Source organism: Leucoraja erinacea, chromosome 27 (genome assembly GCF_028641065.1).
Source record: "Leucoraja erinacea ecotype New England chromosome 27, Leri_hhj_1, whole genome shotgun sequence".
NCBI lineage: Eukaryota > Metazoa > Chordata > Chondrichthyes > Rajiformes > Rajidae > Leucoraja > Leucoraja erinaceus.
Genome location: NC_073403.1, coordinates 23,308,352 through 23,320,624, shown reverse-complemented (window position 1 = coordinate 23,320,624; position 12,273 = coordinate 23,308,352). Strand labels below are relative to the sequence as shown.

The 12,273-nt window shown below is 42.6% G+C and overlaps 1 protein-coding gene across 1 annotated transcript in view; it reads left to right on the top strand.

Annotated features, from left to right (window-relative positions):
• asic2 (acid-sensing (proton-gated) ion channel 2) overlaps nucleotides 1-9,552 on the top strand; it is a 433,817-nt gene extending 424,265 nt beyond the window's left edge. Inside the window, exon 10 of the mRNA XM_055657297.1 lies at nucleotides 8,537-9,552. Coding sequence (XP_055513272.1) covers nucleotides 8,537-8,677 — 141 coding nt within the window. The 3' untranslated portion in view covers nucleotides 8,678-9,552. The remainder of the gene's footprint in view (nucleotides 1-8,536) is intronic.
• The last annotated feature ends 2,721 nt before the right edge of the window (nucleotides 9,553-12,273 follow it).

Genomic DNA, 12,273 nt, shown 5'->3' with positions numbered 1-12,273 from the left:
CACTTCTCTCCCCCCTCTCTCCTCCCCCTCTCTCCCTCCCCACCCCTCCCTCTCCCCATCCCTCTCTCCCCCCACCCCCCCCTTCCCTCTCTACCCCCCACCCCTCGTTTCCCTCTCTCCCCCCCGCCCCTTCCCCCTATCCCTCTGTCCCTCTTCCATCACTCCCCCTACCCCTCTCCTCCTCCCTCCCCACTCTTCCACTTCTCTCCCCCCCTTCCCCTCCACTCTCCCTCCCCACTCTTTCCCCTCTCTACCCCCCACACCTCTCCCCCCCCCCCCTCCTCCCCTCCCTCCCCATCCCCTCTCTCCCACATCTCTCTCTCACCCCCTACCCCCTCTCTCCTTTCCCTCCCAAATCTATCCCGTTTCCTCCTCCTCCTCCCTCCCCTCCCCCCCTCTTCTCATCCCCCCCCCCCCCCCCCCCCCAATGCCGTTGGGGAAACAGACCCAACGGGTCTGCACTTGGTCTAGTATATATATATATATATATACACACACATCAGTAAACAGATAAAATGAAATAGATTGTTATAGTTCATAGTTTGTTTGAAGTTGAAGTTGAAGTTTGAAGGGGCACCCGGAGAAAACTTACTGTGAGAAGTGCAATACAGCTTGGGTGTCTGATTTTTGGTTACAGGAACGTTGGCAGTTTGGACCTCCTTGGACCTCCTTTAGGACGAAGTTCATTCTTGGTCATTAACATTAAATTAACGTCCAAACACAAATGACCAGTCTGTAGATTCTGTTGCATTGGTGTCAATGGAACTACATTAGCATAGCAGGCAGTACATGTTCAGCCAAGGTGATCATATAGAATGTCTTCCATATATGTTTGTATTTGGATTTTCTATGAATGACATTAAGAAGATTTATATTTATACACCACCTGTTTGGATGTTCCAAAGTAGGATTTGGGAAATAGATTCATATTTATGATGTGGGAAACTGTGACATTAATACTTCTTTACCTGTAATTTGAGAAACAGAGTTCATTTTAAGATTTCCTTCCTTAGATGTGTGCGCAACTTACAGTAGGAGGATATTATATCTGTTGAAGTAACTCAGAGGGTCAGGCAGCATCTTTGGAAGGAATGGAAAAGTAATGTTTCAGGTCAATTTCTGAGACGGGTCTCAAACCAAAATGCCGTCTATCCATTCCTTCCACAACTGCTGCCTGACCTGTTGAGTTCCTCCAGCACTCGGTGTTTGATGCAAGATTCCAGCATCTGCCATTCCTTGTGTTTCTGAATGTTGTATCTGAGTGGTTTCATTCCCTGTCTGATGTACTTTATTCCCATCTTCCGAATGAGCATTTAGTCTTAGTGAACAAATTAGCTTTGTTTGATGTACAAGTATTGAGGTCGATGCCAGCTGCTGAAACAGACATAGACTTGTACACTAGAGGATTATCAGACCTCGGGTCAACATCAGAGCAGGTCCATATTGATCCAGGTCACCTTTCTGTAATTGATCCAAAAACTATTATCTCTCTCGGTACTAAACCATTTTGTTGATAAAGTTGAAACGCTTGATTTAGTTAATTTAAGGATCACAGAAATTTGTGCAAAATTGTGTGAATTGACAACATGAATTAATTTTACAGCCACTATTTAAACCATGCCTATTTAAAAATTCTAAACTATTTATGTGTAGGTGCGTAAAAAAATAGGTTGCAGGTTCTACATACACATCTGGTACAAAAGCAGCCAGAATATTTACAAGGCATTTTTTACAAAATCATGGTGGCACAGCGGTAGAGTTGCTGCCTTACGGTGCCAGAGACCCAGGTTTGATCCTGTGTTCGAGTGCGGTCTGTATGGAGTTTGTACATTCTTCTTGTGACCATGTGGGTTTTCTCCAGGTGCTCCACTCCAAAGGCGTACAGGTTTGTAGGTTACTTGGCTTCTGTAAAAATTGTAAATAGTCCCTAGTGTAGGATAGTACTCGTGTAAGAGGGTGATCGCTTGTCGGCACGGACTCGGTGGGCTGAAGGGCCTGTTTCCACTCTGTATCTCTAAAGTCTAAAGTCTAAAGATGACTTGCACATGAAGTGCCTGGGTCAAATTCTCAATTAATTGACCCAGAAGTGATCGGTAATGCAATCTAATGTGCTCTAGATAGGTTTTGTGTCCAAATCACACACTGAAAATCAGGCAATAGGTTGAGTTTAGAAACAAGGTATTTCAATGTATCTTATGAACTTTAAGCTGAGAAAGATTTCACAAATTCATCCAATTCAAGATATTGACAGAACAAAAACAATAATTCTATTTATACCTTTCTTACCACAAAATTCAATAATGTTTTAGATTTCTGATTTCCAATTATGCCCCAGTATAGGTCATGAATTTCTGCAATAGTTTAATTTATAGTATAGGACAGCATGGTGGCACAGCGGTGGAGTTGCTGCCTTAAAGCTTCAGAGACCTGGGTTAGAATCTGACTCCATATACTGTCTGCACAGAGTTTGTACTTTCTCCCTGTGACTGCGTCGGTTTTCTCTGGGTGCTCTGGTTTCATCCCACACTCCAAAGACATTTATAGGTTTATTGGTTAATTGGGTTTGGTAAATCGTCCCGACTGTATAGGATGGTGGTCGCTGGTCGACGCAGACTCGGTGGACCAAAGGGCCTGTTTGCACTCACAATTTATGATTCTCACCATTAAAAGAACTCGAAAAAATACCTTCCCATTCCTCTGTGATCTCTCTGTAAGGCTTTATTCTGCAACCTGATGAGTGCCTATGTTTAGTACTACCTACAGAAGTACCTGGCCCCAGTCAGAATTTCACATGGACGTAAGAGTAACTAGTCTGAATTAATTGACACTATTCCATCTCAGTCAAATTAAATAAGCATTAGTTTCGCAAACAATTTTTAATTTGTCTTACACCTGTCAATGGGATTGAAATTCTACTTCTGAATTGACATGGTTGTTTGCTTACAACTTATTAGTATTGATGAAGTCCTAGCGTTGGCTTTATCCTCACCATGTCCCATGTTTGTTCTATCGAACTGTCCAGATCCATGAATACGATTCCCCAGTCAGACTTGGCAGGTGTGCCTTATATCATTGATTTCATTTAATTTAAGAACCTTTTATTCATGATCCATCTGTCTATAGTTACAATTCAAATCATTTTCCATTTGTACTCTCTCTCTCTCTCTCTCTCTCTCTTTCTCTCTTTCTCTCTCCCCCTCCCTCTCTCTTGAAAAATACAGTTTGGAGGCAGGCCCTTCGGCCCATCAAGTGCATGCTGACACCCGTTTACATAAATCACTCATTCCCACTAGTTCTATGTTGTCCCACTTTTTCATCCACTCCCTGCACTAAGTGCAATTTACAGAGGCCAATTAACTTACAAACCCACACGTCTCTGGGATGTGGGAGGGAACCCACGCAGAAGCAGGCAGAACATGCAAGCTCCATACAGACAGCACCCCAGGTCAGGATCGAACCTGGATATCTGGCACTGAATCATCAGCTCCACCAGCTGGGCCACTGCTTTGCTGAGGAATTCCATCTCTCATGGATTTTATGTCATTCCAATGTTCTGCTGTAAGTTTCTTAGAGTCTAGCCATTAAAATTATCTTGCCCTCTCCCCATTTGCAGCAGTGGGACTGAATTACATTAAACCTTTCCTTGCCCATTATCCTTCATTGCAAATGGTTGCAGAAGACAGTGGCATGGTGGCACAGGGGTAGAGTTTCTGCCTTACAGCGCTTGCAGGGCTGGAGACCCGGGTTTGATCCCGACTACAGGTGCTGTCTGGAGTTTGTGCATTCTCCCCGTGACCGCGTGGGTTTTCCCTGAGATCTTTGGTTTCCTCCCACACTCCAAAGACGTACAGGTATGTAGGTTAATTGGCCTGGTATAAATGTAAAATTGTCCCTAGTATGTGTAGGATAGTGTCTAATGTGTGGAGATCGCTGGACTCAGTGGGCCGAAGGGCCTGTTTCCGCACTATGTCTTCAAAACTAAAACTAAAAACTAGGAAGTTTAGCAGAATGCTACCTGGCTTGGAGAGCCATGAGCTATAAAGAGACGTTGAACAAACGTGGAGCAACGGAAGCTGAGGGGACATCTGACAGACGTAGATAAAATAATGAGAGGGATAGATAAGGTAGACATTCAAAACCAAATACCAGAGGACGTGGCTTTAAGGTGAGAGTGACAAAGCTTAAAGGGGATATGTAGGCATATTTTTTTTACACGGAGAATGGTGGTCTCTGGGACCTGGGATGGCTGCATAGGAATATCAAACTAGGGAGCCACATGAGTAGCAAGGGTGCTTGATATGAGGATAGTTTGTGAGCATACCGAAAATAACACTAATAAATGTATGTTTAGACGCTGAGATTGTCAGAAGGGTTTTTGCACTGTTCATGTTTTGTACATATTTTTGAATAATTCTGAATCAAGTTTATTTTTGGAAAATAAAAAAAGGCAGCAGGCAGACACGGTGGTGGCATTAGATAGGTACATGAATATGCAGGGAATGGAGGGACATGGATCATGTACAGGCGGTGGATTAATCGAAGGTAGATAAAAATGCTGGAGAAACTCAGTGGGTGAGGCAGCATCAATGGAAAGAATAGGCGACGTTTTGGGTCGAGACCCTTCTTCAGGCGGTGGAGATCAGTTTAACCTGACATCCCTGAATGGCCACTCCCTCTTCTCCCCTCTCACATAGGGTAAATGATACAGAAGTGTGAATACATCCAGATTCAGGGACAGTTTCTTCCCAACTGTTATGAGGCAACTGAATCATCCTAACACAACTAGAGAGCAGTCCTGAACTACTATCTTGGTGACCAACAGACTTTGATCGGACTTTACTGGCTTTACCTTGCACTAAACGTTATTCCCATATCATGTATCTACGCACTGTAAATGGCTCGATTGTAATCATGTATTGTGTTTCCGCTGGCTGGCTAGCACACAACAAATGTTTTTCACTGTACCTCGGTACACATGACGATAAACTAAACATTTCATCAACTAATCTGAACATTATCATTTTCAGCAAAGGCATTGTGGACTGAAAGGCCTGTTCCTGAGCTGTATTGCTCTATGTTCATGAGAATTTTAATACAAACTAGACTAAGTAGGACCCGTTGGGTCCCAGCTTCACACGGGAGGGCTGGTCCCACAACACAATATTCCACCTCTCCACCAATTCCAAGATTGCTGGCCAGTGTGGAGGGGGGGGGGGGGGGGGGTGGGGTGGAAGCTTTCTGGAGTCCTAGCATGGGTGTTGTGGGTCCAAGGGACTGGTTTTCAGATGGCTAGTATGGACCTTGTGGGCTGAATGGATTCTTGGGCTGGCAGCTCAGTCACTCAGGCCTGGCAGCTCAGTAACGCAAGCCTGGCCGGCTAGCAGCTCAGAAACTGCCAGAAATTCTGCCGAAAACAGGTGAGAGACGGTGAGAGAGAAGGGGGAGAGGGTGGACAATCAATTTTAGACATTTTCATCTTTTTTTACAGTTGCAAAAGGTACACAGTTGCAAAAGGCACACAGTTGCAAAAGGCACAGTTTAAAAACACATAAAGGACACTCACAGGTCAGTATTCTCAGCGTTCTGTAGATTTCCAGCTCAGACTGAGAGTTGTGACCCTTTCCCTCCCCCATCTTGCAGAGACTGAGCCACGCCCACAATTCCGGGTTTTATAGCTACTCCCCCTCCCACCGGAAGGGGCGTCTCTTTTATTTTTCATCGATGGGAAAAATCCTCTGGCCCTGTCAGCTGGAGGGGGACTCTGAGTAAGGTTGCCAAAAATCACAGCCGTAAGTGGTCGTGTTTTTTCTAAAATCAGTGCAAACAGGAAGTGGTCAAGTTTAGACTTTTAATTATATAGATAAGGGAAATATGGAGCTTCGTAAAAATCTTGCAATATCCATGAAACTATTGGATTATGATGAAGACTGGTTCCCTACAGGAAAGTACTGTGCTGTCCTTTTCTAGGTTGCACTCTGTGGGAACACGGATTCAATGCTGTGTTCGATTCTTCATCACGCTGCACTAACCCTGCCTGTCACTCAGTTCAGGGCCAATTGATAGGGTCCTGACCCAAAACATCGAGAAACATGTCCTGAACTTGCAACAACAGAGGAAGATAGATTTGAAGCCAAGTGACACAAATAACTGCAGATACTGGAATCTTGAGCAAAGCATAAAGTGCTGGAGGCATCAACTGTGCAGGGAATGGACAGATGGCAGAGGATGAGGGGTGATCATACAGAGGTGTACAAAATCATGAGAGTAGATCAAGTAAATGCACAGTCTTTTGCCCAGAGTATGCAAATCGAGAACTGGATGACATGGGTTTAAGGTGGTGGGGGGGAAAGGTTTAATAAGTAACTTTTTAAGTAATTGGTGACTTTTCTACACAAAGGGAAGTGGGTGTATAGATCGAGCTGCCGGAGCAGGTGGTTGATGCAGGTACATCACAACATTTAAGAAACATTCGGACAGATGCATGGATAGGATAGGTTTAAAGGGATATGAGCCAATCACAGGCAGGTGGGACTAGTGTAGATGTTGGTCAGCATGGGCAAGTTGGGCTGAAGGGCCTCTTTCTGTATATCTTTATGATAAGGCATTTTGGAATGGGAGCCTTCTCCGTCTGCCCATTCCATCCACAGATGCTACTTGACCTGCTGAGTCCCTCCAGCGGTTTGTTTTTGATTGCACTGTGGGTTCTGTGCTGTCAGCCAAACCCATCATTACCAATATTCCCTGAGTGAAGACATTTTTAAAAATCACGATTGTGTCAGGGAAGACTGAATCCAGCACTTTGTGTTAAACAGGAAATTATGTTTTTTATGACCATATTTCACCAAAGTGCTGCTTTCAAATTAAGCAGTTCCCAGTAATTACGATAAGTAATCCTTGTTTACTTTCTTCATGTTCAAAATGTTTATGTTTTGACAACTGAAGATATTGTGCCTGACAGCACAAGTACAAAGAACATATGCAGAACAATATATCACAGGAACACAATGTCTGTGCCGAACATGACACCAAGTTGAAATCATTTCTATTAGGAATTTCAATGAGGAATTAAATAAACTTAACATTAGTTGATATAACCTGCTAAAATAATGCATTAAGCTCTCTTTTTTACATTTTTCAGTAATGGTTTAGAGTTTAGCTGATCATTGTCACATGCACTGAGGTACAGCTTGATAAACATAAAGAAACAGTACGAAACTCCAAAAGACACAAGGGAATTAAATAAAATATAAGCAGGAAGCAGGAAACTGGAGAGGATGGAAATGGAATGATTGAAAGTTAATGTTAATAAAGTGATTGACAGTCCCTTTAAATAGAAGTTATTCTATGTTTCTATGTTTCTAAGTTGCTTTCTGAGATATTGAGACTGAAATAAATAATGGAAGTTTATTTTATATATAAGGATGTTGTATGTATTAAGAATTATTATTTATATATGAAATATATCATAATATGTTATATATAGGGATATTATATCAATAATATATTCATGATATGAATAACACTGTACACAGGGCAATAAAAGACCTTTGAAAGCTTTGATATATTTAGTTTTGTTTAATGTCAAGTGTACCAAGGTACAGTGAAAAGCTTTTTTGTTGCCTGCTATCCAGTCAGCGGAAAGACTACATATGATTACAATCAAGCCGTCCACAGTGTACAGATAGATACAGGATAAAAGGGATAAAATTTGGTGCTAAATAAAGCCCAGTAAAGTCGGATTAAATATAGTCCGAGGTTCTTCAAGATGGTAAGTCAGGATCACTATCTTGTTGGTGATAAAATGGTACAATAGCTGGGAAGAAACTGTCCCTGAATGTGGAGAGTTTGTTTTCACACTTCTAGCCTGATGGGAGAGGGGAGAAGAGGGAGTGAGACTGGTGAGACTTGTCTTTGATTATGCTGGAATGCTTCCCGAGACAGTGTGGTGTGGATGGAGTTGGTTTGCATGATCCTGTTTGATGTGTTGGTTTAAGCTACATTATACTGCTGGACTCCCTGGACAAATCACCAAGAGTGATGTTTTTATTTACCGGATAATGAGAGAGAAAAAATATGATGCTCGATAATATGAAACAAAATGATTGAATTTACAATCAAATTCAAAATGGGATCTCCCCATTCACTGCTTTTATAAACAAATGATGTTATGTTTGCGGCACGGTGGTGCAACGGTAGAGTTGCTGACTTACAGCGCTTACAGCATCAGAGACCCCGGTGCGATCCTGACTACGGGTGCTGTCCATATGGAGTTTGTAAGTTCTCCCTGTGGCCTGCATGGGTTTACTCCCAAGAACTTTGGTTTCCTCCCATACCTTACAGGTTTGTAGGTTCATTGGCTTGGTGTAAATGTAAAAATTGTTCCTAGTGTAGGATAGTGTTAATATGCGGGGAACGCTGGTCGGTGCGGCTTGGTGGACCGAAGGGCCTGTTTCCACGCTGTATCTCTAAACTAAACTTAACTAAACATTAAAAAAAATCTAAATGTTCTGATGACCCCTTTTTTGTTTCTTGACAGGTTATAAAAGACAGAATAATGGACATGATTAGTTTCAAGAAAGGAGAGGAAGAGGCCAGTCACGATGACAATGTGGTGACGCTTTCTGTGAATCTGGACGAGCCTCTCAAACAGGACACAAGCTCTTCCCAGCTGAACTAAATGTGCCATGTGTCTGCCAGACTCGAAGAAAACTGTGTCGTTATTACACACATAACAGATTCTGTTGAAAGCCTAATGAATGCTTTATTGGCAAGATGAAGACTTGTAAGATATTCCTCGTAAGATAAGCTGTGAAACTTTCCAGGCAAGAAGAGGCTTCCTTTCAGATTTGGAAAGCACATAAAGAATTCCTTCTTGTCTGGAGGGCATTGTACCCAGTCGGCCGTCTTGGCATTTAGTCATTCAATGCCTCACGTGCTCCAAAAATGGCAGTGGTTAATTAAGAAAACAGTGTGTGTGTTTTTTCAACAACAAAACCAAAACCCCGAGTAGATGTGCTTATGATGGAGGTAATTGCTGGTAACGTCACTTCTTGGTTTCTTTCCTTCACATGTGAGCTTGTGTCACTTTGTTTTGCATTACGTAGCGTGCACCCACAATAGACATCCCCTAGGTTAGTCATGGTGGTAGCCAACAGCAATGGAATTTAGGCCAGCTTTGCCCATGCAGTGTCAAATCTTGTCCAGCTTCACCATACGTGCTCATCACTTTATTCTTTACACCGTCACCCTTCAGTTCTGCAGGTAATATTCACGGGAAATGGACACTAGAACTGAAAATAGATACAAGAAGCAGGAGCAACTCAGCGGGTCGGACAGCATCTCTGGAGAAAAGGAACAGGTGGTGTTTCGGGTGTAAACCAGCATCTATGTCTATCTTTGGTTTAAACCAGCATCTGCAGTTCCTTCCTACGCCAGGTTCAATTTCGATTTCAATTCAGATGTCCCATTCCTACTGGTTCACTTCCGTGACTGAGAAATATCCATTTTAACAACATTTACTAATACAGAGCAATTAGTCCTTTGTCCCCCCCCCCCCCCCCCCCCCCCCCCCCCCCCCCCCCCCCCCCCGCTAGTGCAAATATGGCACTGCATTGAATTTGTGGACTGGTTGAAATAATTCTCCATGAGCAATGTCACATAGATTAGAAATGGATTGAAACCTATTAACAAGGGAGTGTTTCGTAGCCAAGCACCAAATCATCTTCTTATCACAGGTCCAGATGAGGTGCAAAGTGTTTTATCAAATCTAAGCAGCAACAAATGCTGAGATCCCCACTGCAACGGCAATCACGAGGGCTGGGAATAAATATTCCCAGAGCGACCTTTAAGGAAATATCAATTTACTGAAATAATCCATATTATAGCAACGGTGCTAAAAGCTCTTCACTCACAATGGAGTTTGAGGCATTGTAATGGCAGCCAAGTATGAAGTATTGAGTGCTCTTGTGTAAAAGATACAACTATTATTGTTAAATGGTAAGAAAATGTTCTGTTTCAAGTCAGGTTACAGTGCGACAGTGAGGGAAAGTTTCTTATTCTAAATTGTTAAATCATTCGTTTATACAAACCTATATCTTTCAGCAGTGAATTCCTGGAACAACATTGGCTGGCACTGACGTTTGCTCATACAAATTTTATTTCTTTGTGTACTTAGAAGAAATGTGGATGTGTGTCTTGAATAGAAAGTATATAAAATGGTTACAGCCCAACAAACTTCAGTCCTGCAAGTTGTTCTTTGCAACACCCAAATTGCAGATGTCCTCTGACCTTACATGCAGAGATGTTTCTGGTGCTAAATGCTAGTAAAACATAGGCTAAAATTATTTTTCAGACTCTTTGTGAATCCAGTGTTCGTGATATTAATGAAAGAGCACATACTATTTTACTCAATTGATTTGTCCACCATTTTAGTTTGTCATTTTATTTTACACCTGCAGTAGTTTCTCCTCTTGGCCAGTATCCATTGACTAAGTTTGTGCCACTTTATCAACATTTTACTTTAATATAGAAATGTTGCTTTACTTTGTGAATTGGCGAAAGCCAGCATTGGGTCACGGCATCAAAGCATCAAAGTGTGGGGCGCAGCTGATCATCTCTAGCCCATCATTTTCATATGTTCATTTGTAAATATTTGTAAATGTCAGCCAGATAATTAAAGGATTTAAATGAAGTTGTGTGGAACTTGTGTAAGTTGCGGACTCTAAGAGTGTTTGTTTTTCATCATGTGTCCAATTTAAAAAAAGATACACAAAAGTTGATTTAACAACAGGATTTTTCCTTTAATCTTGTGGAGTCACTTTTTCATACCACCTCCAAGAAGTGCTTTGAATTTCTAGCCGAAAGATGTATAATAGACCAAAGTGACACTGACTGCGTCAAACATTTCCTGTAGGTCCTGGTATTTACTGGGCCAAAGTTCCCAAGCATAGTGGTGGAGTTGAATTCTGTCCATGGACACTGGAGTTTTATCCAGAAAAGATGTCAGGGCTCTGGAACAGGTAAGACTTTTGCAGGAGATAGGCACCAAATGCTGGAATAACTCAGTGGGTCAGGGAGCATCTCTAGAGAAAACGATTAGGTGATAGAAACATAGAAATTTAGGTGCAGGAGTAGGACATTCGGCCCTTCGAGCCTGCGCCGCCATTCAATATGATCATGGCTGATCATCCAACTCAGTATCCTGTACCTGCCTTCCCTCCATACCCCCTGATCCCTTTAGCCACAAGGGCCACATCTAACTCCCTCTTAAATATAGCCAGTGAACTGGCCTCAACTACCTTCTGTGGCAGAGAATTCCAGAGATTCACCACTCTCTATGTGATGTTTTGGGTCGGAACTCTTCTTCGAACTGAAAGTAGAGATTGGGGGGGGGGGGGGGGGGGGGGGGGGGTAAACTAGAGGAGAGACAAGGACAAATAAATTAGGGCCGGCAACAGATGACCCCAGGAAGGGTGGAAGTCGAGGAATGTCAGTGGTGGGACCGGTCTGGAGGCGGGCAAGCTTGTGATCCATGGTAGAGTCCTGGTTAATGATGGAGATAGTGGAGGTGGTAAGGTTTCAGGAGTCTGAAAGAAGACGGGGCAGAGAAAGAGGGAGAGATGGGTTGCTACAGAGAATCGGTATTGGTCAGGGAAAGGGGACAATGCTCATAAAGATGATGGAAGTGAGCAGTACGCGGGTGTTACAGGTTTGTCTGCTTCTGTAGGGACAGGAAGAATGTTTGTGCTTTCTCTGGCCAGAGAGTTGTGGCTTCGTACCACAGATCCAACTCTTTTACCTTTATATTCCTTTCAGATTTGGCAAAGAAATCAGGAAATACATCGACTTCGCTTAAAAATAGAAAACATTGTAGAATTGCACTCATGAAAGCTCCTTGCAAGTTTTCAATGACTACCCTATATCATTCCAAGTCTGAAGAAGGGTCGCAACCCAAAATGTCATCTGTCCATTCCTTCCACAGATGCTGCCAGACCCACTGAGTTCTTCCAACACTTTGTCTTTGTCTCATGATTCCGGTATCTGCAGTTCCTCTGTCTTGAAATCACCCAGCCTCTGCCATATTTGAGGTTAGTTTTCTTCTATGTTCAGATTTTTATCATTTAATTTTCGCACCTGACCTCATTACATTTTGAAACCTGCGTACAATCCTTCACACATCGAGTGCATTGAGGAGAAACCTTTGACACTAAAGCTTGAATTCGTGTTACTTTCAGAAAGCAAACCAAGGCGTAATCCCAATGTTTATCGCACTTA